We start from the raw sequence: 26,508 nt of genomic DNA on the forward strand, positions 1-26,508 counted from the left end.
TTTGGCATGTGGGATAATATATTAAATTATTTTGTAGTGTTTGGATTATATTTTTTTACTTGTTAATTTGTCATTGTGTTTGGATTATATTTTTAGTTTTTACTAATTTGGTGATTTAGTGAAAGGGCATGAATAATAAAGGTAAAGTTGTATATATTACTTTGACAAAAATTGGCCTAAACCTACTCCTCTCATCTCGTTAAACATTAACTAATTACTTAGCCAAAAAAGGAAACAATATGACTACATATAGAAGTGTAACAAACTAAACCATATATTTTCAAAAGTAATAAATTAAACTATGATATTTTAAAAGGTAAAAAAAAGATAGTAGACTTTATTTATTAAAAGATCAAATCATAAAATGAGAAAGAGAAAATATAAGCATTGATTTAACCAAACAATAGTCTCCTTATTTTCCTTTGCAGCTCTAGCAAAAGTTAAAAGGCAACTTAAACACATCTTAAAGTTAAAGGTACACTATCAAATGGTATACAATAAAAAATTTCACAAATAAGATTAATATCCTTAATAAACCATGCGACTTCCAACAAGCAAATCCTATATGATTTCAAATGATCAACCAACTCTCCAAAAGTGTGTTCCCCAATGAGATTAGAAAAAAAATTTGCTTGACAGAACAATAAAGCTTTTCTCATAACTGAATGAGGAATTCCATAATGGAGCTTGAAGCCAAAACGGTTTGTGCAAAGGAATAATCCAAGAATAAATGGTTCCAGGATTCGACATCCTTGAAACACAAAATATGTCGAGTTTCAATGAGAAACAAGACTTGGGAACCTTCTTCTCACGCCAAATATCGAAGTTCTTGAACTGCCTGTGAGATCCTAAGCCCCTAACAATTTGGATTGATAATTTTCATGTAGAAAAGGGGAGTTACCCAAATGCAGGATGAGGTGAATGTCTCTTACCTTTGTCAACTGCTTGTCTCTTGTGGAGGGAATTTTTTGCCAAAAAAAAAAAAAAAAAAAACTTCCAGTAGCTTCAAATTAAAAATAGATTGATGTTTAATTTGTTACTTTTTAAAAATCAAGGGTTTAATTTGTTTTTTTTTTTTTTTTGAAATGATAAGATTAATTTATTATCTTTTGAAGTCTCATGTTTGATTCGTTACTTTTAAAATTATGTTGTTTAATTTGTTACACCCCTAAACTATATGATTTTAAGCTATAATAAATTAAAAGAAAGGGTGAAATTTTAACTTTTGCCAAAAAAAAAAAAAAATATATATATATACTTTGTAAGAGTGTCGTAATTCACTGGCTTTTTCTTCCTTATGAATTATAATTTTATTATGTAAGTTTTCTATAACATACCATATTGGCATATTCAATATTCCAGTAAGTCATCAACCTTCTCATAGTTTAATGTACTACGATTATAATAACCTAAGGGACAAGAATTTGAAAGTCGTGCATAATATCTTGAATGAGAGAACAAGATGAGCAATGTTAGGTACACACAAAATTTGACAATATTTTTAATAGCAGTTGAATTGTCAAGTTTTTTCTGACTTTTATTTAAATTTACCATTGACATAACTTTTTTACCTATCATTAACATTCTGTCACATCAAGCAGATGTAAACTTTTCTGCCATTTTTTTTTTTTTTTTTGTGTGTCTATACTCTAGACTTTTCCAACAAGATATGCCTCTTATATCCAGGTTAATTTTATGTCATATTCAAGGTTACTATTTCTTGTTTTGCTGAATTAATCAATGTTACTATTGTTTTTGTCACGAAATTGTATTTTATGATATTATATTCGTTCGTACAAAGACTAGAAGAGGCAAGAAAATATGGGTTTAAGAGTGGTTTAGATGACCTTTTCCATATTATATTAAGTAAATTGTTTCCAAATGTTCTCTGTCAAATCCTTCTAGTGGATTAGTCCAAGACTTTAGAATAAAAAATCTCTTGAATGGAAAGGCCATCCCCCACGCTTGAAATGTCATATTAGACATTGGTGGGTTATTTCGGATGTTGATTTTTTTTTTGCCTATAATATAGATTCTTTGGACTTTTCTATTTTTTTATTTTTCAATTGAGATTCTTTGCGGTCTTGCGTGGGCGACTAAGATTATTGAATGAGAGTACATGCTCAACTTGTCAATGAAAATTGAATACTACTATAATTTAATCCCAATTAAGCCTTATCGATAACTTTTGGCCAAAATATCTTCATTTTTTATACCAAGGCAAAGATGGGTAAGTACGTATTCAAAATTTCAAATCCCTTTCAAAGATGGGTAAGTACGTATTAAGAAGGAAGACATAATTTTGATTAAAAAAAAAAAAAAGAAGACATGTATATATATATATATATATATATATTTAAGGAGAAGAAAGAAGACAAGTCTATAAGTCGTTTTAACGTGTTAAAATGATGGTAAAATAATTAAATTCATCATTTTTAAACCTATTTAGCCTTAAATCATTAAGTCAAGAGAGATTTAAAAGTCTTGTAAATTATGACTATTCTTGTCCTTTTGTATTTAACTTGACCAAGGATTAGCATCGGAATTGTAAAAATAAATAATAAAAAATCCCAATTTAATACCTATAAAAAGCTAATTTATATTCTTTAACATACCATTTCATGACTCATCCTACATTCATATTTTATTTTTCACATCAAAGTCAAAAAAAGAAGCCAATATTATTAATTAATTTATTCATTTCTCTCTCTCTCTCTCTCTCTCTCTCTGACCTATCCAACAGCAAACTTCAACCCACAGTTACCAACCCTTACAAATGGCAACATAACTCTCAGACTTGAACGTACACTCCCCCATATACATGGAAAATACAAAGGTGCCATTTAAATAATAGAGCTAGTAAGTGATTTACAACTTTGGAGTCTGTATTTTCCACTCATTGTAAACTGTAAATCAACACTAGCCGACCCCAAAGCTAAAAGGATTTATTAGTCATATGGGCAATTTTTATAGTCAACAATGTTGTGCTAAAGTTATAGCCGAAAGGCAATGTTGACTAGCATTGGCCAGATGGTGCAAAGAATGCAAGTGGACTCCATTAAGAGTGGTAGGGTAAAGTGGTTGTCCAAAATGAGAAAAATCTATTCTGTGCCTTTTCTACGAAGCTGCGGGGTTGAAGAAAGAAGACTAGGTCAGTAGAATTTATCATGTAGGAGCCACAGTCTTAATCTTTCTTTTTAGCCTTTTTGCCTTTTGAAAGTTGAAAGTGAGTCTTAAGATCCCACGAGCCAAGAGAAATGGCTAACAAAGGTACGGATGGCAAAGGTTGCAGTATATACCATAGTCACAGCCTCACGACAAGAAAGGGATATACCACACCACAGTCCATAGCCTCATAAGACAATGAAAGATGTTAACACTCACAGCCCATCTTCATCACTCTTGTTCAATATGTTACACTTCTCCAACGAATGAGGGAATCTCACAGCCACTACTTGCTATTTGGGACCCTTCTTTGAGTGAGATCAAGGATATTATGTGTTATTAAGGCGGAAAGTATTGTCGACATTTCTTATTGTTCTCGATGAAGATATTTATGATTCAAATCCTCTCAAACCCATTATTGTAATTATCAAATTAAAAAAAAAAATGCTACTACCTAATTCTTATAATTGGATTTGTTACCAATTATTATAAAAAAAAATTAAAAAATTTATAGACAAAGTTTGGTTACAACCAAGTTTGCAGCTACTAACTACAACTCTTAGTAAAAAAATTAACATGACTATTGTCGGGGACGTTTTTGCGACAAGGGCCGAAAATGTGAGAAAGGCCTAAATCTCCCCTTGGGTTCTTTAGAAGTGTTTATTTGTGGAGAATCAAGCCCAAAATTCTAAATGTATAATGAACAAGAGGCTAATGGTGCTTTGACAAGAAAAAATCAAAATGCTAATAATGAAAGTGCAGAAAAAAGCATAAAAACATAACAAGTCTGAAACTTCGACCCACAGTCACACAGAAGAAGAAATTGAGGAAGGTCGTGAGGAAGAGAGGGAAAGTTCCCTTGTACCCATATTTCCACCCCTAAGGTTTAGAATTGTGAGAATGTCTCTTGGCTCAGTGGGTTTTTGCTCTGAAATTTCAGGTCTATAGGGAAAACGTGGTTTAACAGGTCTGAAACTTCGACCTACAGTCACACAGAAGAGGAAATTGAGGGAGGTCGTGAGGAAGAGAGGGAAGGTTCTCATGTACCCATATTTCCACCCCCAAGCTTCGGAACTGTGAGATTGTTGGCTGGCTAAATGAGTTTTTGCTTTGAAGTTTCAGGTCCTTAGATAGAACGTGGCTTGGTTGTTTTTTAGTTGAAGAAAGACTCTTCTCTTAAGCTTGGGTGTTGTTCCCCTAGTTTGGAATCTGATTGTGGAATTTATATTGAGTTTGGGGTGCTCTAAGTGACTGGTTCTTGGTCAATAGAAAAGGCTTTGGATTCCAAGGTGTTAAGTAAGTAGTAATTTTCAGGTTTGCTTTTGTTTGGATAAAAGGAATTATTACTTTTATCATCATTAAGGGAAATACTTGACTAAACCCTCATTGGCTCCTCATTTTTAGTTGTTTCAGACCATTGGGAGGCTCAACTAGATGAGAGCTAGCAGCTAAAGTTGGCCAATGAGAGCCAACATTTTTTAAAGGAAAAAAAGGTTTGGACAGAAATTTTGGGCCACAGTCACCTAGAGCATAAAAACTGTTTTGGGGTGGAAATTTTGGATGCAAGATCTCCTCCATGAGCCTGAGGTGCTACCAGTATCCCTTGCCTACTTGGTAGCACGCATGAGCTGGACTCATGCAAAAGGTCTGAAAGGAATTACCGACCCATACCTTCCAAACCATACTTCCTCAATTTCCCCATAAGTTGCATGGGCTAGGGTCATGCTTAAAAGAATAAAATATAATATAATACATGAATTGAGCTCACAAGAAAGTCGGGCTTGCTTGAATCAGGCTTGTACGAAATGTGTTGTGAAAATGGATATCAACAACTATATATTTTGAGAAACTAATTGTTGGATTGTATGTTCTTTATGTTTTTACCACATATGTCAAATTTTGTGCTAATCATTATTATTTACTATTTAATCCATAAGTTAATTTTTATGCATAATTTTAGACTACAAAAACTTTTTTTTTTTTTTTTTTGTGAAACAAAGACTACAAAAACATGAAATTTAAATGTTTGATTGATAACATGACTATTGATATTTGATTTTTTTGAAATTTTGCAAATATGGACCATGGAAAATATAAGAAGAAAATGTAATCCACTAGTGAGTTTCTCAAAATTCATATCCAATAAAAAAAATATTGAGTAGAGTTGTTGTCATTAGTTACAAAAGTATGTAAGTAAACTTTGTTCAAAATTTACCTAGTATGTTATTTAGGTGACATTAATAAGACAATAACATTAATTGTCACTTCAATTTCTAAGTTCGTTAAAAAAATTTGACAATAATGGTAGCATTTTTTCTGTTTATATTAATGTAATCTATAGTCCAGGTCAAGTTTTAGCCTCATATAAGGCAACTTGGGCACATAGAAAATTAGATCAATTATTGGAAAAGATTATATGCCACTCAAGCTACTAGAAAAGGTTATAGGCCACACCACTGACCACTCTTGAATATTTAGCGTTAAACCGTTAATTAATGTTAAATATTAGTTATGATATATTCCATGTTGAATATGCTTAAATATATACAAAAGAGGGAAGCATAAAATAAAAACACAAAAACACAAGGGTTACATAGTTCAGCCTTATAGCTTATGTTTACAGAGGAAACCTTTAAGGGTATATACAGTAGACTAAACCCTAGACTAATAGACTTCTAATACTAGTAAGAGACTTAACTTATACACATAATAAAATTAGGCTTTGACTTATACTAATGGGCTAGTATATCTCTAATGTTATATGCCACACCGCTGACCACTCTTGAAAATCAATTAAGATGCTGCATGTAGCATTAATTAAAAGTTAGAAACATTAATCTAAATTTGTAAGCGTCCTTTAAAGATGCCACAGAGCAAAATCAAAATTTTGTTTGAAATGCAACGCAACTTTGTACAAAGTTGTACCAACCAATGGTCACTGTAAGAAGCATCAAAAGAAAAAAAAAAAGGACAAATAAACACCAGAAGACATTATTCGAGAATGTCACTTATCAAAGAAATTCCAAAATTCCTAATTTAAAAAATAAAATAAAATAAAGAACATAGATATAAAAGATGCTATTCACTATCAAAAACTTTATAGGTCAAAATATATTCTTGATGCTCAAGCATTCACTTTTCTTCTTTATTCCATTTAGAGCCTTTTGGCACCATAGACTATGAAATTGGTAGCTGTTCACTTTGACTTTAGTTTGTATTCAATGCTCTAATGCATTAGACGGAAACTTAATTTGTTTGCTCCTTTACAAGTTGCATCCCTTGAAGTACTCATCATTGATGACAGTAACCTGGCAGGAGCGTAAAATATGACTAGGAGATCTTAGTAGATTAACTAGCTAGTACTTGTTTGTTTAGAGCATTCACATCAAGAATGTTATAAAATATAGTATTTAACATCTTAAAAAGTTATTTTACTTATTTTGACAACTCACTTTATAATACATCTAACATCAAAGATTTTATTATTTTACCATTTCATTTAAATATTATTTTTTTATGTTTTCCTTTAACTACCATGTAGCTACCCGAATAAACAACTAGGTTTTTTTTAACACCTCTATCTCTAGCAGCTCACTATAGCTAAGTGTCAAAATATATAACAAATAGCATTTTTAATGAAGTGTGTTTTTTTGGAATAAGGCGTTAAAAGGTAATCTTTTTAACTTTTGAAACCTTTAATGTGAATACTCTTATGCATGTATGTGTGCGCGTGTGCATTTGTAAGGTTAAACTAGAAAGATACCTTAAAAGCCAGAAAGCATGTATTCAGCGTTCACTTTCTTATCAAATAACTTCACTCTCAAAACATTTATTCTCATACCCTCCTCCCAAGCCCAATGCCCACCCTGTCCTGCATTTCTAAACGTTTTGTCCACCTCCAACCCAATACATAAAAACTCAGCAAGCGGCTTAGAATAGTGAGAAACTCTTCAAACAAACTAATAGAACAGCCATTTTGTCAGTCAACCAAAAAAAAGTTAATTTGATAAGAAAAGTTAAATCGATGGAAAATCTTTTGTAAAAATAGTTTTTTTTTTTTTGTGTTTTTTAGTATTTGATAATATTAAAAAAAAAAACTATATTTGGTCAAAAAAAAGTATAACTTATTTTTAGAGATTGTTTTTCATTAAAGTAATTATCAAACATAGAAAAATGAGATAATTTTTAGAAAATACTCATTTTCTAGAAAATATTTTTGCCTAAACAAACAGTGATGATTTGTTTTTAAAAATTATTTTCTACTATTTATTTTTTTGAAAAATAGCCCCATCTCACAACATGTTAATTAGGATATTACCTCAAAGTACTCCCAAGTCCCGAGACAGTCCCTAATAATATCTTTTAATGGAAAAGAAAATTCCTAAAAATTTCCACAGTGACAAAGGCATCAATGGAAAAGAAAATTCCCATAAATTTTACATTTTCATTGTATCATTATTCATTGCTGTCAACATCATCACATTTCAGTGCCAATAATGATTAAACGTTGGTCTCTTTACCAAAAGGGAAATTAAAAAAAAAAAAAAAATGGAACATGCATGATGCATTGCAACCACTCATACCAATTTTATGTCTAAAAAATAGGATCCATTCATATATGGCTCCAACTCCAATCACCCTTTTTAGAAATTAAGGAGTTGGACCACAAATCAAACCATTAATATTGAAGCCCATTTGAGAATGGGCCATACTATTTCTATCCACCTTGACCCAATAGAAACTGAACTATATGAAAGAATGAGACAGCACGTGTCAATGTCTTCAACAATTTGGATTATCTTAATACGACATTAAAAGACTTAAAGAGCAAACATCATCAATACTTTCAAACTTCTTGAACTTTTAGCTAGTGAAAAATCTTTCAATACATTTTTCACAGGCCAATGATGACCAAACACAGAATAAAAAATATCTGAGCTTTACTATAAGGGTCTGTTTGGATAGAACTTATTTTGCTGAAACTGAAAACTGAAAACTGAAAACACTGTAGCAAAATAATTTTTAAATGTGTGAATAGTATCGTGGGACCCATTTTTAATGAAAAAGTTGCTGAAAAGTGGAGTTTGTGGGTCCGTGAACAGTAAATAGGACCCACTGGTGTGCATTCCACGGCTTATTTGGTTGTGAACAGTACCTGAGTTTGATGAAAAGTGTACAGTAAATAGGTTGAAAAGTCAAAAACAATGGCAGAAGAAAAAAAAAAAAAAAAAAGACACAAAAACGCAAACGCAAACGCAGAAAAGTTGAATCCAAACTCTGCCTAAGTAGCAAATAGCATTTAGGTACAACATTAAAAAACACACTCAGTATCCATGACTATGTTTGCATGCAATACCATACACAGTATTGCATGAAATTTATATCAAACAAAGTTCATATAAAATTTTCGTTTGAATAAATCCCACATTTATATGCTCTGCCATTTGCTTCAGATTAAACTATGACTAAGTAACTATGTTAAAGAAGTGAAAAAAAAAAGTGGCTGTGCGTAAAAGAGCAGAACCGAACCGACCGCCGGTGACTGAAAACGCATTAAACAACGCCGTTTAGGAGAGAAAACTAAAAACAAAGAAAACCCTATATTCGTTTCAGTCTCACTCTTTCTCTATCTCATATATATCTTTAGCTTTCGTTTCAGCGCCTTTTTATTCTCTGTCTTGCTCACACCACTGCAGTCTGTACACTTAGCTTCGAGTTTGACACCAACCCAACTCTTTTGAGGTTAGAATATATAGATCAATGAAACCCACCTGCTGCTTTGAGTTTAAAGTTTTTATTGAAGTTTCTTTCTATAATGGGTCTCGTTTTTCATTTATATAGTAGTATCATTTTGTTTTGTTTGACTGTTTGTTATTATTTTATAATTTGTCAGTTTGGAAGATTGTTTATATATGTAATACTTTATTGGTTTGTGTATTAATTTCTCTAGATCCAAGATTTTATTGAATGAGTTTGGTGGTTTCTGTTTAAGTAAAGTGTGATTTTGATCATTAAAAAAAAGTGTGTGATTTTGTTATTTTAGTTTATGACAAACAAGTTAGATCCATAGGAAGTAGAGTGTGAGTACAACCTTTTTAAAGTGTGTGGTCGATTTTGATTAGATTTTCGTTGATCTTTAACTGGGTTGGGGACTTTAGTGCATATTTTGTGGTACATGAGATTGAAATGTACAAGATTTGGATTTGTTTGGTATCTTTTGTTTTTTAAAGTGCCATTGATTTATAAATTTGTTACTTTTAAAGGATTCAATTACAATAAAAACATCTCTAACTTGCTTAAACGACCCAAAAAAAGAGTCACAATCCACTTTCACTCGGCTCAAGCCATCAAGGTGGTATGAGTGGCAAATATTTTAAAGTGCATAAATAGGAGAACATAAGGTTTTAGGGGTTTTAAGTGATTGGATGAGCCTCTTGGTGGCAACATTGTAATGGGCTTGAAACTAATTATTTGGGGATTTTCTTTATTCTTTGAAGATTTGTATAGTGTTTGGTAGTTGATTTGAGTAATCAAACATCGAGTTCCTTATTCTTAAAATTCTAAAACATTTGAACTCTTTCCTTTGTGTCTGTGAGAAATTAGGGCCTTGATTATGAGTTTTGTGTGAAAAATATTATTTTTGTAAAAGAAAATTTATTTGTTTATTTATTTATTTTGCCTCTTTTGCTACTTGTAGTTGTAGAATTGTGGTTACGAACAAATATTTGGTTGCTTTTGATGCTATGATTGGTTTATTTGGGAAAACAATAATGAAAAGAATGGAAAGAGAACGCTTAAATTTGGAGAAAAATGCTGGGCAATATCCTTAAGTCCCTTGGTTTAAAGTTGATTATTGCTTTCTTATTGTTTGGTTACCTTGCATGAAAGTGTAGGAAAATGAAGGAAAATAAATCAGTAATTTGTTTAGAAGATTTGATTTTTTTATTTGAGAAAGAAGAAGATTTGATTTTACTGTTGTGTGAGTGAATTTATTTTTTAAATGATGTGACTTTTTTTGTTAGTTTTGCTACCGTTATGTGTTTTTGCCAATTAATATGTTTATGTTAAAATTATGTGATTGTCATTTTGTTAGTGACATTGAAACTTGTTTGAGAAAGTAGAAACTAAATTGACAAAAATAAATAAATTATTGTTTACCAAAATGAAACTTCTCCTATAGTTGAGGACCAAAAGCATATTTAAGACTCATTGCTTTGTAGTTAATATTTGGATTGTTTAATTGTTCTCTGGCACTTCTCAGATTGGTTATTTTTGTTGCTGAAGTTGATGTATCCATTACAAGATTGGTCATTGTTTTGTGAATTGTCATGATTTGTGCATTTTGTTTGGTAGATCGAATTTGATTGTATTCACCCATTTTGGCAAATTTATTATTCATTAATCTTCCTTTATTTTTGCACATTTAATCAATGCATACAAAATGCTTCACCATTACCACCTGTAAATTCCCTTAACATATTGTTACTTTCTTTGTTTTTTTGACTGTCATATTGTTATTATTTCATGATCTGTAAGTTTAGTAGATTTGCATTATTTCACTATTTCTATCTCTTTTTTTTTCCCCACACATTTACTAGATGGATATGGATGATGCATATGGTTCTAACACAATTACTCCAAATGAGTTCGAGGAGGGAGATAGCTTTAGTGTGGAGAGGTTAAGAATGTCTCTTGCTGCGATGATAATTATAGATAAGCTGCCTTTTAGCTATGTGGAACGTGAAGGCTTTCTTGAATTCATGGCTACGGTTGAACCTAGGTTTCCTATCCCGGATCATGTCACTGTTGCTAAAGATTGTATCAAACTTTATTTGGGGGAGAAGGAGGAGTTGAAACAAATGTTAGCTGGTCGGAGGATTTGCCTCACTACTGATAGGTGGACCTCACTGCAAAACCTTGACTATCTTTGTCTTACTGCCCATTTCATTGATAGTGATTGGAACCATCAGAAAAAAATTCTAAACCTTTGTCTAGTTCCAAATCACAAGGGGGAAACCATAGGCAAGGTGGTAGAGTCATGCCTACTTGAATGGGGTATTGATAAAATTTTCACTGTTACAGTAGATAATTCAAGTTCTAATGATGTTACTATTGATTACTTGAGAAGAAAAGGAAAAGATTGTGAAGGTAGCATATTGTCATGTGAGTTCCTCCACATGAGAAGTTATACAAAAATTTTGAATCTTATTGTGCAAGAGGGTTTGGAAGATCTTAGCGAGTCAATTTATAAGATTCGTAATGCAGTGAGATATGTTCAATCTTCTTCAACAGGATCCGAGAAATTCAAGGCATGTGTGGAAAAGGAGAAGATTCTATGCGAAACTTTAGTTTGTCTTGATCTTCCAACTAGATGGAACTTTACATATATGATGTTAGATAGAGCTGAAAAGTTTGAGAATGCATTTGAAAGGATGAAGGAAGATGATGAGGAATACCTTCGTCACTTTGATGATGATGATGGGAATGGTATAAAGGCCATAGGTCCTCCCAATCATTTTGATTGGGAAAAAGTTCGGGCTTTTACTAAATTACTCAAGGTTTTTTATGAAGTGATCTTACGGTTTTCAGGTTCTTCGTTTGTTACTTCTAATGCATATTTTCAGGAACTTGTTGTCATTCAGCATTACTTAAGAAGTTTGTGCGATAGTGGTGATGATCTTCTCTTGAGGGAGATGGCAGAGAGTATGAAAAGGAAATATGACAAGTATTGGGGAAGAGTCGATAGGATCAATTTGATGTTATTTGTGGCTGTTGTACTTGATCCTCAATACAAGCTCAAGTATATTAAGTTCTGGTTCAAAAACTTGTATGATGGGGAGCAAGCGGATGACATGATAGCAAAGGTGCGAGATGCTTTAGATAGATTGTTTGATCATTATGCAACTAGGGCCTCAAGTAGGGGTGTAAATGAGCAGCCAAGTGATATGCTTCATTCTTCCCTATCTATGTTTAATACTGAGAGGCAAGATTCATGGATGATGTTATACGAGCAACACTTGGCGGAGGAGAATAGTATAGAGGGAAAATCAGAGTTGGATCATTATTTATCGGATGGTCATGAACCAATAGTGGAAAATTTTGATATTTTAAGTTGGTGGAAAGTGAATTCATCCAAATATCCAATCCTTGGCCAAATAGCACAAGATGTGTTGCCTATTCCTGTATCCACCGTTGCATCTGAGTTTGCTTTTAGTGTTGGGGATCATGTCTTGTATTATTTTGAGAGTTCACCTTCGCCAAAAGTCGTTGAGGCTCTTATTTGTGCACAAAATTGGCTAATGTGTTCACCAATTAATCTTCAGCAAGCATTAAATGATCTTGAAAGTTATCAAATTGATTCAGGTAATACAAATTGTCCTATGCAATTTATCTATTTATGAGTGATATTTACTATTCTAATCATTTACTTATCTCTATTTCTTTCTCTTTTAGAACTTGCATCAGAAATGGAATATATGGAACCAACAACATTGGATGAAGTTGAAAGATATCATGACTCGGGTAATATAATCTGTTTGATTTAACTTATCTGTTTGTGAGTGATATATACCTTTCTATTGATTTACTTACCACTATTTCTTTGTCTTTGAGAATTTGCATCAGAATGCTCGTCGATATCTATGGATTTTATGGAACAACCTGTAGCCTTTGATGCTTGATTTGGAGTGCTCATATCATGGCAATGGGGTAAGGTTTGTGATGTTGATGATGAAGATGTGTAACGGTTAGTGCAACTTATTTTGTGTTGGCTTGGAGATTGAAGGTGTAAGCTTAAGTTGGGACTATATTTAATAGCTTGGGCAACTGATTGGCTTGTAGCTTTTTGTTTGTTGCTGGGCCTGTTATTGTTTCAACTTATTTGTTTTGGCTGGTGGCCATTCAAACTCTTTTGTGTGATTTATTGGCTTGCAGTTGTTGAAGTTGAACCTTGAAGTTTAAGACGCTATTAGGCTTTAGCTTGTAATTGTGCAAATGGAACTGTATTGGCTTGGAGATTGTTATATTGTTAATTTGTTATTGCCTTTTTTTTGTGGGGTTTCAATCTGATGTGTTTTTGGGCCCAATTTCATCAGTGTGATTAAATCGTGTTTTCTAAGCCCTAAATATGAGGCCCAATCTAAGTAGTGTATGGAATACATTCAAGGCCCAAATATGTATAACGCATGTCTTGCCTGGTTTAGAAAAGTCGTGTATCCTAAGCCTTAAATATAAGGCCCCAGTCTAAGTAGTGTATAGAATACATTCAAGGCCCAAATATGTATAACTCATGTCTTGCCTGGTTTATATATATATATATATATATATATATATTTATATATATATATGTATATATTTTTTAAGTTAATTTTAGCAAACTAGACTTGTTGTATTTACAAATCCTCTTTGGAAAAAATTATTTATATACTTGAATAGTACTAGTTATCAAAAAATAATTAAATAAAGCATGTATTTTGTACATGAATGCTCTGTTTGGATTGAGGGAGAGGAAGTGGGAGTAAAGTAGAGTAGAGTAGATTTAGTAAAAAATTAGCTTATTTTAGCCAATTTTACTCTATTCCTCTTCACTCCTCCTCCTTCTCCCCTTCCATCCAAACAAGCTAGAAGTTTTTTTAATGATAAAATAATTATAATACATGTGTTGCCAATATTTTCTATGAAATATGGTTAATTTGATTGTATTTATCTTTTGATTTATATCCATTATCTTGTTAAGTTACACTTATTTTCCTATCTGAAACTTCTCTGTGACATTGTGAAGGATATATTAGCTATTGATTCGAGCGTTTTCTTATATATAGAATTAATAGATAAAGTTTAAGGTGTTTTACATTTATTTATAAAATTTTAATAATCCAATTAATACAACAAAATAAGAGGGATTTGAGTTATGGACGTCTTTGTTGAAAATATTAAAAAGTGTCAATTAAGCTAGGGAGAGAACACCTTGGAGAGACTCTAATTGAATAGTTAATATAACATATAAAAACACACTTTATTGTTGTGTTTCACTAGGTTGCATTTTGTAACTTACTTGGTTAAAGGTGAGATAGAAATAAATTATCAAAACCATAAACATGCCAAACACATAGTTTAGTAAGCCAAGTGAAGCCAAAGAAAAAGAAAAGAAAGCACCAAATCTAAGAGAAAAAAAATTCTTCCTTTGTATGGTAGATGTCTGCCATTGCAATTACTGATTCAACCATAGTAAAACTGGTGTAAAAGTGAATTCATGTTAAAGCAATATTGTTTACCTCACAATTTATCATTAGGTGCTCCAAGAGCTCCAAACACTTACAATAAGGAGAAAAAAAATTGTCTTAGCATGATCAAAAGTGGATATATATTATAATCATGATAGGCTCGAAAGAGCACTAGACCCAATCTGTGTATGTGAAAAAATGTTGTTTGGGTAACATTACATAAAGAAAAACAAACTAATCTATTCAGACATTATGAATTTCAGTTAATTTAATCAATAGAGTATTTTGTCTTCAAATAAGTTAAATTTTGATTAATAGTAATAATAATAATAATAATAAAAAATTCCATAAAGAGCACTAGACCCAATCTGTGTATGTGAAAAAATATTTTCTTGGTAACATTACATAAAGAAAAATTAATTAATTTAATTAAATATTATGAATTTCAATTAATTCAACTGGTAAAGTATTTTGTGAAATAAGTTAAAGTTTTATTAACAGTAGTAATAATAATAAAAAAAATCCCAACGCATTATAATATTATATAGTAAAAAACAGTGACACACTCATTCTCTCTCTCTCTCTCTCGCTGCCAAATCTAGGGCTTGTTTCAACTCTCTCTCTGCTCTCATTCACAAATCCGAAGAAGAAGAAGACAATTCCCATGGCGCCGCCTCCAGGACCCTATTCAGGAACCAGCACTCTCGCTTTGGTATATAATCTCTCTCTCTCTCTGTTTGGTTTCCAAGAAAATAGATCTCAAATTTTCAAATCTAAATAACTTTTGTAATTTGCTTTGGTTTTTTTGGTACTTAATAGGTGGCGCGTGCTTCGGCCTTTTCATTTGGAGTCGTTTACGGAAGCATTAAGCTCAAGTACCTCAAGGTACTACTCTCATCAAATTTGCTTTTGATAGTTGCTTTGTTCGATTGGGATTAGTGCTTTATTTATTGCTTAATTTATTATTATTATTTAATTTCATTACCATCAAATTTCTTAGCTTTATAGAGTTTACACATAGCTGACACTTCAATTTTGATAATCAAACATCAAATATATATATTTTCAGTTTCTGACACTTGACATTTGGACTAATTCTGGGTTGTTGTTGTTGTTTTTTTTTTTTTTTTAAATTTTTAAATTTTTTTAAATAAAAATTTCTATCAAAGTTTTAAATGTTGTAGTTTTTATCTTTGAATTTAAAAAGTTGTCGATTTCGTTATACCATACACTGCAAAGGAATTTGCATACGGCATACAACAACAAAACCTTAGTCTCAAAACTACTGATTGGCTACAGACCAATTGGGGTCACTCGTTAAGTGGCACCTTAAAAGGCTAAGGTGGTATGGAATTAAATTAACGGAAAAGAGTAATGCTATATACACAAATTGTTCGCAACAAATCATGGTCGGCAAATTGTTATTGGCTGTTACTGGTAGGCAAAAAAGTAATTTCAGTAGTGAGCCTAAATTAGAACAAGTAACAGCTCGGATTAGTTGTGAAAATGTTGTAGACTTGGCATTTTTCAACAGAAAGTGAATGAAAGGACAGAACTGAATTGACTGAAACCATTTAATAAATTTTTCCATTGCAAAAATATAACTTTTCAAGTTTGAGGATGAAAGTGGAATCTTTATGAAATTGTATAAATCCAACAAAAAAAAAGTTTTTCAGCCTTTATTTTTTATTGGGTTTGAAGCTTGATTCATATGTTGTTGAAGCTTCTTTAATGGCAACTTTCAATGCACGTGTAGGTATTATCATTAATTGGTTGATGGACTGTAAGGTTGTTGTAAGTTAGTAGTAAAAGAAGCTCGATAGGCTAAGGGCAAATACAAAGTGGGGTTATGAACTTTTCTCTATTAGAGAACCTTTTCGCTCTTCCTTTATGCATTAGGATTGCACCCCATTTTGTGCTTTTTTTTTTTAAAGAAATCACTTATCTAAGAACTTCTTTTTATTAGTCAAGAGATTATGAGGAACAAATATGGTGATATTTTTGTGAAGTTTAGTTTTGTTGCCTTTAAAATTATGGCATTAGCGATTTATCTTTTCCCAATAAGGTGATTTCATCTCTGGAAGTTTTTGCTTTGTGCATTCTTGCATAAAGTTGTTTGCTTCTGATTGCTATTGCCAATGAGCACTAGCTCAAATGGTAGCTCCTACCATTACAAGAGCATGGTGGAGGGTGAGATTGTAGGCTCAAGACCCACCTGGTGCATGTGTCATTACAATAAAGATAAAGGTTGTTCACCACCTTTGGTTGGTTCCATTTCACTTGAGTTCAAAAGATATTGTTGGGCTCTCTGGAATGACAATCTTATGCTTCTCTTTGAGTTTCTATGAATATGCTGTTTTGGCCGTTCTTTGTCATTTATTTTTATGTCTAAACACATAACAAAGTCATTTTACATATGCTTATTGTTTATTTTTGTTTTTGAACTTTTGTCACCTTCAGGCAAAGGCTAAGTCTCATAAGAAAGCAGAAGCGAAAGCAGCAAAGGCTCATCACTGAAGGGAATGGGCTCCCTTTAACATTGGAATTTAGGCATGCGTTCTGTTTGGTATAGAAAATAATGCAAAATGATGAATTGTACCATTTTTTCATCAATGCTTCAAAGCATTTTGGATTATGATGAACAGCATATAGCTGCTGAAGTTTTTTTACGAGAATTGTTAACTTGTTCTTCTGAGAAATCTTTACTTAGTTGTTCTTTTGCAATCTGTAATGGCATTTCAGTTTCTATTGCCATGTGAACCATGGGGAAAAATGTTAGATGATGGTATCTTCCCTTCACGCAAATAAAAATTATTTTTTACTCTGAAACCATATTGCACGGTTTCTGCAGTGTTTAATCCATCCTTTACTCTCTTTGCATTTACTTGAGGCGGCTTAAGGGTCAAACACAGGTAGAGAAGATCTGACCGAGAGGGTGTGGAGATTGGGTCTTGTTTGAGGAATGAGTATGGGTCTTGCTGGTTTTGCAGTGAAGGTGTTTGATGTTTATTCTCAATGAGCGTGGAAGAGAAGGAGCAAGAGAAAGTGAGGAGTTTGAGATGGTGGTGAAGGTGTCTATGGAGATCTGATCGAGAGGGTGTGGAGAGGACCGAGAGGGAGAGGTGATCTGTGTTCAGAAATAGGTATAGAGATGGGTATAGAGAGAGAGAGCAACAAATCATAAAAAATGGAGGGAGAGAGAGAGACCGCGTTTGTAAAGGGTAGTTGAGAGAAATAATAAAAAAATTGAGAAAATTGATTATTTAAATAAAATAGAGTGTAGAATAGATGGACTGATGTAGAGGATTTTGAGAAGTGGGTATGTAAAAAGGAAAAAGTAGGTTTTTGTGTAAAATAGACAGGAAATTTTAGCTGAACTGATGTGAATGCTCTTAGGAAAGGCTACATGCTTCAATTCAAACTTAGGCTTGTGTTAAACTCTGTTAGAAAAGTAGTTAAATTATTAATTTTATTATTTCTTAATAGTTTAAATTTTTTGCCCAAGTGGTACCGGGTTCTTTAAGTAACCTCAAGCTCGGTGGTTCAATCTCCCGAATAAACAATTACCCAGCCAAAAAAAAAAAAAAAAAAAAAGTTTAAATTTTTTGGAACACTATTTATCATGGTATGAGAGCAACCCATTTAAAAGTCAAAAGATGTCATGTGGTATCTGGTGTGGACTCATTGATTACACACCATGTGAGGGCAATAGGTAATATAACATGTATCACCGAGTCTTTAATGGGGTTATTATTCGAACCGCTCACCAAGTGAACCAAATACAAAGACTTTTACCATAATGAGCCACACTCGGCAGTGGTTGTTACTTATTAAGGAAAACTAAATCCCACAAATAAGAGGGAATATTAGAATGCCAATTACATTCACCATTTCTCACACTCTTATTTAAGTTCAACAACCTAACTGAACTGCCAAAGTAAACGTTATGGACCTTCTCGAAGCAAGACAATAGAACTCAATTACGAAGACTTGTATGTACTATTATTTTTATGACAGGGGTCACTTTGTTTAGGAAAACAAGGAAAACAAGAAAAAGTTCTCAGCAAAAAAAGAAAAGAAAAAGGAAAACAGGGGAAGGTATTGTGCTGCCGCTCTTGCAACATTGCTTTAACTAATGTACTGAAGGTATACAACATTGTTGACAACATCTTGTAATATAAATTTTTTTTTATGTGACTAACTTGTTATAATTGATATATAATAAAGTTGTTTCAATAATGATTCCATATAAAAAGTGATGTTCCGAGACGGGAAAAAAGATATGATGCTACAAAATGCTTAGGGGAATATCATGAAAAGAGAAATCATCTTCAAGACCCAATCAAATATGCAAAATTAGTAATAATATATAAATCACTAAGTTACTTCCCCTATCTTGGGGAGCAAAGAAGTCATCAAATCCCTAAAAAAAGACATTATACTTCCCCTATCTTAGGGAGCAAAGAAGTCATTAAATCCCTTAAACAAAAAAATTGAAATAATAAAAGGGAAATGTTAACAAGCATCGTACAATGATTGTTAAGATTTCCTTATATGGGTCCCACTTAATAAAAATGACAAAATATTATTAAAAAGGGTTGTCAAAAAGGATTAAAAAAACTACTAAAAAATTGTTAAAAAAGACAAAAAGTAGTAAAAAGTAGAAAGGATGTTACAAAAAGTTACAAAAAGTCATCGTTAACGGGCACCTTATGGTGCCCGTTAACACAACCCATGATAAAAATATTGAAGGAGGCTAATAAAATTCAGCCCCTTCAGAAGTAATACTCTACTATAGATGACTTGGAAGAATCGGGCCATGGTACTTGAATAACAACCATGCAGCCCTCATACTCAAATGGTACAACTTCTTCATCAATCTTGCAAGCAATTGGCTTCTCTGATGCAAACACCCTCATTTCTCCAGTGCCCTTCACTCTAATTTGAACTGACTTGCCATCATCATTGAAGGCCAAGGACTGAATGGCACCACCAGTATTGAGCATATTCACCAAGCCAATAGTAGCAAATTCAATAGAAGTTCCAGCCAAGACAGTCACTGGGGACACAGTTATGAGCTCGAACTTGAATGGCTCTAAAGACAACTCTACATTCTCGGATGGCTTGGAAAGGACTAGCTTCTTAGCTTGGTTATAGTACAAGGCAAAAACTTGTACTCCTTTAATGGAAATTGGATTCTTGCCACTCTTCCACTCGATGTCTTTTGGGTTGGCTTGAGAAGTCAAAACATGGGAACATTGGGAGAAGCATTGATTGCTCCTAGTTTCACGAGACCATCCACCTCCTTGGCAGTTGAATGCCCCAAGCACTCCAGAGTACTGTTGGAAAGGTAAAACATAAAGTATACGAATGGACAAATCAACAAAGGAAATTTTCGAAACTACTAGGAACCCAGAAGGAGGTTGATGGTGATCATGATCATAGACTTAGTCCTTTCATGCTCACCAATGTGGTGCTCTATTGCACATTCAATTTGTAAGTTGTAAGGCTCATTCAATGACATGGTTTAGCATGGGGAACTTTAATTTTACAGTAAGGGTGTGTTTGGATAGAACTTATTGTGCTGAAACTGAAAACTGAAAACACTGTAGCAAAATAATTTTTAAATGTGTGAATAGTGCTGTAGGACCCATTTTTAATGAAAAAATTTATAAAAAATGAAATTTGTGGGTCCGTTCAATAAACAGTAACCGCAATACTCCAAAAACGCGTGAAAACCAAAAAAAAAAAAAAAAAAAAGAACAAAAACGCAGTGGAAAACGTGGACGTGAATAAGTTGAACATAAACACACACTAAGTCTAATAAAATTGATGAGTGCGATTAATGCTAACAAAAATGAGTGGTGTTAACTTGTAATGTTAAAAGGTTAAAAGATTGTGAAATTTTTTGGGTCCCCAACATTACTCTTAATTTCATGGTCACAAATTTTGGATATGTCCGAATGTAAGCCATGCCATAGTCAACATTGCACATACTAAACAAATGACTTAGCCAAGGCCTCTAATTATGTGGACTACATCAATACTTATGTGGCAAGAAAGCTCACCTTGTTGAGATTCCAGATTTTTAGCATAGTTTTCCCATCATGGAGAGGGTCCTCAAAGAGACAGTCTCGAGTTGGAAGTGCATAGTACTCACACCTCAAAATGGACCCATTAGGCAACACTAGGGTCTTTAGCAATTCAAAGTTGTGCTTCCCAACAATGTCACTCACATAAATAGGACCACCAGAAATGGCACGAGATGCAGCATGGAAAGCAGCACATGGGTGAGTAGATTGGAACATGTCCCAATCTGGTTGAATGAAGTTGCCCATCCACAAGCTATTGTAGGCACAATGCACCATATGACACCCTTGGAGCCAATCACCAAATGAATCAGTGCACCAAAAATCATCTCCTATGTAATACACATAACATGTACACATTAGTTGATTGAAAACTAAGGTCTCATTAGGTTGTCTATGTTGTTTCTTTGTAACATGACCCAAAAAATTTATTTTCTTCTTTGCTGGCTAAAAATATCTAGGATTGCATCTTCAAAAGACAATGTTTTATGATAAAATTTTTAGGACCAAAATGAAAAAGTGTAGACACCCCAAAATACTAAGTCCCAACTTTTTTTCCCTCATTTTTTTTTTTTTTTTGAGAAGAACAGTTATGAACTTTGTAACAAGCTATAAACACGTGGTAATTTTAAATTTTTAATAGTCTTATACTCAAAATAATTTGATTTCATATGTGAAAATCATCCAACTCTAACAAGTTATTAGAAAATATTTGCTTTTTCCATAATATAGTGATGAGACTTCCCTAAAACACATTGTGTATACAAATTTGGAAAAGGTACATTTGGATGGATATTATGTTACTATCTCATTTTCATAAATCTAATAGTAATCTATCTATCTATCTACATATATATATATATATATATATATATATAGACATACCAACACGGCCAAGACATATGGCCTCTGTTCCGAGGAACATGAAATCGTTGCAGTGCTCCATGCTAGCAATGACACCATTTCCATTGAAGTGCTTCTTTACAGAGGCAGTGAGGGCTTTGTAATATGCTTTTGCAAGCTCAACTCTGCCACCATAATTGTCGCATACCATCTCCAGCAACTATATAGAATGAAAATTATTAACATTTTAGAATCATTCACAGTTAATTATAGGGCAAGGTATATATATATATATATATATTTTTTTTTTTTTTTTTTTAAAAGAAGCTAAAGAGGACCATGTAAATTACATTTAAACATATTAATCACTATGGTAATCAAAGATTCAAAATCATGGTTGATACTACATTAGCATGCTCAAACAAGACAGACAGATAGGTAAAAGAATCTCCACATTTTATCATTGCAAATTTGAAGATAGACAACCGAGGACAGAATGAGGATAGATAGTTAAAGGACTCGCAAGAAGAAGGATCGGCACCTACAAACCGAATGAGGACAAAATGAAGATAAGGACTCTTATAATTGCAAGAAAAAAGAGAGGCAAGATAGGCACCTACGGACAGAATGAAGATAAAGACTCTTATAATTGCGAGAAAGAAAGATAGGCACATACGAAAAGACATGCCTAGTAAATAAAAAATGTCACTATTCATTAAGTTTAAATTACCTTCCTCTCTTCTCCAAGAAATAAACTTAATTAGTTCCTACAATAGGACATCTAGCAATCTTGTGCGACATAAAGTCAGAAAAATTTGCTTCAATCAAAATAAAATTAGGAAAATTATTAGTTTATATTGTAGTAATATTTTTGTTGTAAACTAAACAAATGTGTATATTGTATACTTTTATGCCGAATGGAAACCAATAATTGTCTATAAAATTAAACAAAAAAGAAAACATAAAAGTTAGGACTTACATGAATAACATCAACTTTGACACCATCAATACCAACGGCCTCCAAGTGTGAATGAAGCCCCTCATACATCTGATCGACGATCTCCGGTAAGACAAGTCCCACACCAGTGTCAACAATCTTATCCACCGCCTGATCCTCCATGGTCAACTTCAACCCCGGTGAGAGTTTGGGCTCTACAACCACAGATTCAGGCAATCCAGGCACATTGGGCCTAACCCCACCCCAATAACCACACAAAGCATGCCACACATAAACATAGTCCACACTCTTGAACTCCTCCTTTAGGTCCCTAACAAAGGCCCCCATACCCTTAAGATTGTCACACTTTTTAGAACTAACATAGTCTATAAACTTGTAATTCTCTTGAAACTTCAAGAGCCTACATGGCATTTGTTCACCAGCAACAGCTTGATTCATTCCCTCTTGTGTGATTGGATCAGAATCATGACCAATTGATTGCCACCCATCATCAAGTAACACAAGCCCAGGTGGGCATCCACCATCAACAAGACCTTTCACACCTTCTAAAACACCTTGAGGGTGCACAGAAAGATAGAATGCATCCCAAGTGCACCAACCAAATTTGTCCACAATACCAGGTGGGGTTTTCTCTTCCAAAAGCTTAAAAGTACCCAAGTGAACCCTCACAACTTTCATAGCCTCTTTGACCAAACGAAAAGGGTCCTCACCAGCATGCATGTACATGACACTTATGAATGAGTCACCAAAGGCCTTAGAAGAGCCACTCTCAACGCAAAGATCAAAGTTATCATCGTGACCAGGTTGAATAGAGGCTCTAAAAGGACCTTCCAAAAGAGGAAGAAGGAGAACATAAGGACGACCCAGATCAGAACTTTCAAGAATCACCATCTGGGTCTCGTTCTCTAGGTCTCTACCATTGGAACCAACCCAGTGTGTGGTCCACCAAACCTTGAACCTGAATATGCTCATGAACCTTATGTCTCTAAGTTTACCAATGGAAACGACATGTCGGTCAGTGGACTCCTTGGCATTGAAGCCCACAAAGCAACCGACGTTGGTGATGGATTCGTCAATGTTTGTGTATGGTGAAAGTGTGGCTGTGATGTTATCAGGGACTTGGGAGAGAATGATATGACCATTGGCTAAGAAGTTTGAACCTTCCAACGTGATTGGAGATTGGTTAGTGACATCTGAGGGACCTTTTCTAAAACTTGGAGCCATTGATTAACAATGAAGAAATTGAGAGGGTTACAAAAACAAGTTTGGCTACCAAATTTGATATGTATTAGATTTTCAAAATATATATGAATTAGATTTTCAAAATATATAGTAAATAATTTTTATTTACTATATCATTTATATACTTATATTTTATACATAATTTTAAACTACAAAAACTTACAATTTAAATAATTTATTGATAACATAGCTATTGATTTTCAATTTTTTAGAAATTTTGCAAGCTTAGAGTATATAAGAAGAAAATGTAATCTAATGGTGAATTTGTGAAAACTCAACTTTAATAAAAAGATATGGAGTAAAATTGTAATCTTAAACTACAACCAACTTTGTATTTAAACTATAATCAACTTTGTACTTAAACTTTGTCCGTTATGAAAATAGAGAGAAACAATGTCAAAGAAGAGGTTAATGGCTAATGGCTATGAATTTTACACAGATTTTGTGGTGAGAGGCGGAGGGACTATAGGGTTTGTACATATAGAGAAAACAAACGTAGGGTTGAATGAATATGCGTACAACGAATGAATGAAAATGGAAAAGATTTTTTGTGATCTTCAACAAGAAAGAATAATAAGAAGAAGAGCTCTTGCTTGATTTTATGTGTTTCACTTATGAAATCTATAACTTGCAGATTCTATTGCTAAACCAATATGGAAAGGTCGAATTTATAGGAGAAGCCGAGGAAGGTGGTAAGAAAGTGTGAATATTTAAATGTAAATAATTTTATTAATGCTCTCAATCTCATAGACTGAATTAAGCATATTTCACTGCTGAATTTTATGAGTGAGCCATTTGAGTCTTCTAATTGGTACTAAAAATTGTGCTCCTGTTTGAGGTTAAAATTTTAGCGAGATTCTATACTTTTTTATAATTGACCTTTCAAATATCAGCATTATTGTTGATATTATATAGAGATCGTACTTCAACAGGATCAGACTGAGACATAGCAGCCTAGTATCTCATAAATGGCGTGGTGGCCTACATAACCATCATCACATTTGGCTTTTGCTTTGTTTTGAGCTTATCCCTTAATATGTTATTTATTTGAGCACGCAATAACATTGTCATATTATTGAACGCCAAGTGTAAATCTGGTTAATATCATTTTTTTTCCCTTGCAGAAATCTAGATTAAAATCTTTTGCAACAATCTGATTTTGAGGAGAGGCTAGCTGGGCAGTCGGCACGCACAGGACAAAGAGAGCTGGAAAACAATGGGCTTTTGTTTTAATTGATTTTGAAGATGGGTGTTTTTGTTTTTTAATTTTGTTCCACCTAAATAAGATGCTTTTCATGTCATGTTCGGTAGGATTCCATCTAACATAACAACAAAAGTAACGGCAGGGTGTAAAGTGTGATAGTTTAGGGTGTAAAGTGTGTATTTGAAATGTTTAGGATGTAAAGCATAATCTAGTATAAAGCTTAGGTAGTAAAGTATAATTTCTCCTGAATTTTACAAGTAAGCCAGTTGAGTGTTCTTTAGTACTAAAAATTGTACTCCTGTTTGAGGTTAAAATTTTAGCGAGATTCTATACTTCTTATTTTTACTAGAATTATGCCCGATGCACTGCTTAATATAATGTGTAAACTGAAGAAAGTTTTTATTAATTTAAGTAAAATTTAATAATAAAAATAAAGTAATCTTTTACATTGGGTTATATAATGAATGCATATTGTGTATGACTAAGGATTTTATATAATAATAAAAAAATCAAATATAAGTCTAGTAATGGAAGATGATAGATAACTATATAACTCTTTTTCTTTTCTTTTCTTAATGAATGCATATTGTGTAAGACTAAGGTTTTTATATAATGATAAAAAAATCAAATATAAGTCTAGTAATGGAAGATGATAGATAACTATATAACTCTTTTTCTTTTCTTTTCTTCTCTTTTTTCTGAGAAAAAAAAAAGTATTCAGGGAGTTTGCATAATATATATTAAGCTTTAAAGCTTAAGTACTCACCATTGCATATATAAATGCAAAAACCTTGAATTCAATAATTATAAACAATCCAAAAATAATAATTGAAAGCATATTTAGATGGTAACCTTAATTTAATAGTCAAGAACAATCCGAATTACTAAACTTTAAAAAACTGAAAGTGGAGAAACTCACATGATAATTTAATTTTGGTGAAAACACCATTTTGGTCCTCACATTTTGGGGTAATAGTCAATTTGGTCCCTATATTTTAGTATTAGTTAATTTAGTCCATGTTATTTTCACATTGCAGTTAATTTGGTCTCTACTGTTAACTTACTAACGAAATTGTTTATGTGGCAAACGGTGTGTACTGTTGGCATACTTAAAGATGACGTGACTAATAAAATAATAATAAAATTTTTTATTAGTCATTAAAAAATTCCATGTCAGTATTTAAATTGTAAAAATAAAATAAAAACAAAAAAAAATTCTCAAGAATAAAAAATTAAGATCATCCTCAAAGTTTCTTGGTAACCAATCACAAAACTCAAACTCAAATTTGTTCCAAATTTGATTTTCCGCTTCTCTTTATTTGTTTCTGTCTTGAACAGTAAAACCCAGATTTGATCCCTCTCCAATATTTGTCTCTCTCTCTCTCTGTCTCTCTCTCCCTATTTTATCTCACAATCTTTGAAATCTCGCAGCAAACTCACAATCAAACTAACAACAACAAAGACATGTATTCAAATAAAGAATACCCAGAAGACCAATATTTCAATTGCTTTTTTATATGGACAAAGTTTAGCTACAAAATGAGTTATAGCCTAAGGCTACAACCTTACTCTATAAATTTTTATTGGAAGAGAATTTTGACAAATCCACCAATGGATTACAATTTCTTCTTATATTCTCCATGCTTGCAAAAATTTTAGAAAATTAAATATCAATTGTTATATCATCAATAAATTGTTTAAACTGCAAGTTTTTGTAGTTTAAAATTATGTATAAAATATAAGCTTATAGATCATATAATAAATAATATTCGATTGATATAAAAT

General features: G+C 32.6%; 2 protein-coding genes across 2 annotated transcripts; one reads left to right on the forward strand and one right to left on the reverse strand.

Annotated features, from left to right (window-relative positions):
- The first annotated feature begins 14,931 nt into the window (after positions 1-14,931).
- Positions 14,932-17,249, forward strand: LOC126707534 (uncharacterized). Its single transcript, XM_050407228.1, has 3 exons — positions 14,932-15,099; positions 15,207-15,272; positions 16,848-17,249. The coding sequence occupies exons 1-3, from the start codon at positions 15,052-15,054 to the stop codon at positions 16,902-16,904; spliced, it is 171 nt and encodes a 56-aa protein (XP_050263185.1). The 5' UTR covers positions 14,932-15,051; the 3' UTR covers positions 16,905-17,249.
- A 1,606-nt stretch (positions 17,250-18,855) lies between these two features.
- LOC126707536 (probable galactinol--sucrose galactosyltransferase 5) lies at positions 18,856-24,285 on the reverse strand. The gene is made up of 4 exons (XM_050407234.1): positions 22,299-24,285; positions 21,362-21,539; positions 20,456-20,808; positions 18,856-19,726 (listed from the first exon to the last, which is right to left on the reverse strand). Exons 1-4 carry the CDS (start codon positions 23,499-23,501, stop codon positions 19,163-19,165), a joined length of 2,298 nt encoding a protein of 765 aa, XP_050263191.1. The 5' UTR covers positions 23,502-24,285; the 3' UTR covers positions 18,856-19,162.
- Between the last annotated feature and the right edge of the window lie 2,223 nt (positions 24,286-26,508).

The sequence above is a fragment of the Quercus robur genome, chromosome 11, assembly GCF_932294415.1.
Source record: "Quercus robur chromosome 11, dhQueRobu3.1, whole genome shotgun sequence".
Classification (NCBI taxonomy): Eukaryota; Viridiplantae; Streptophyta; class Magnoliopsida; order Fagales; family Fagaceae; genus Quercus; species Quercus robur.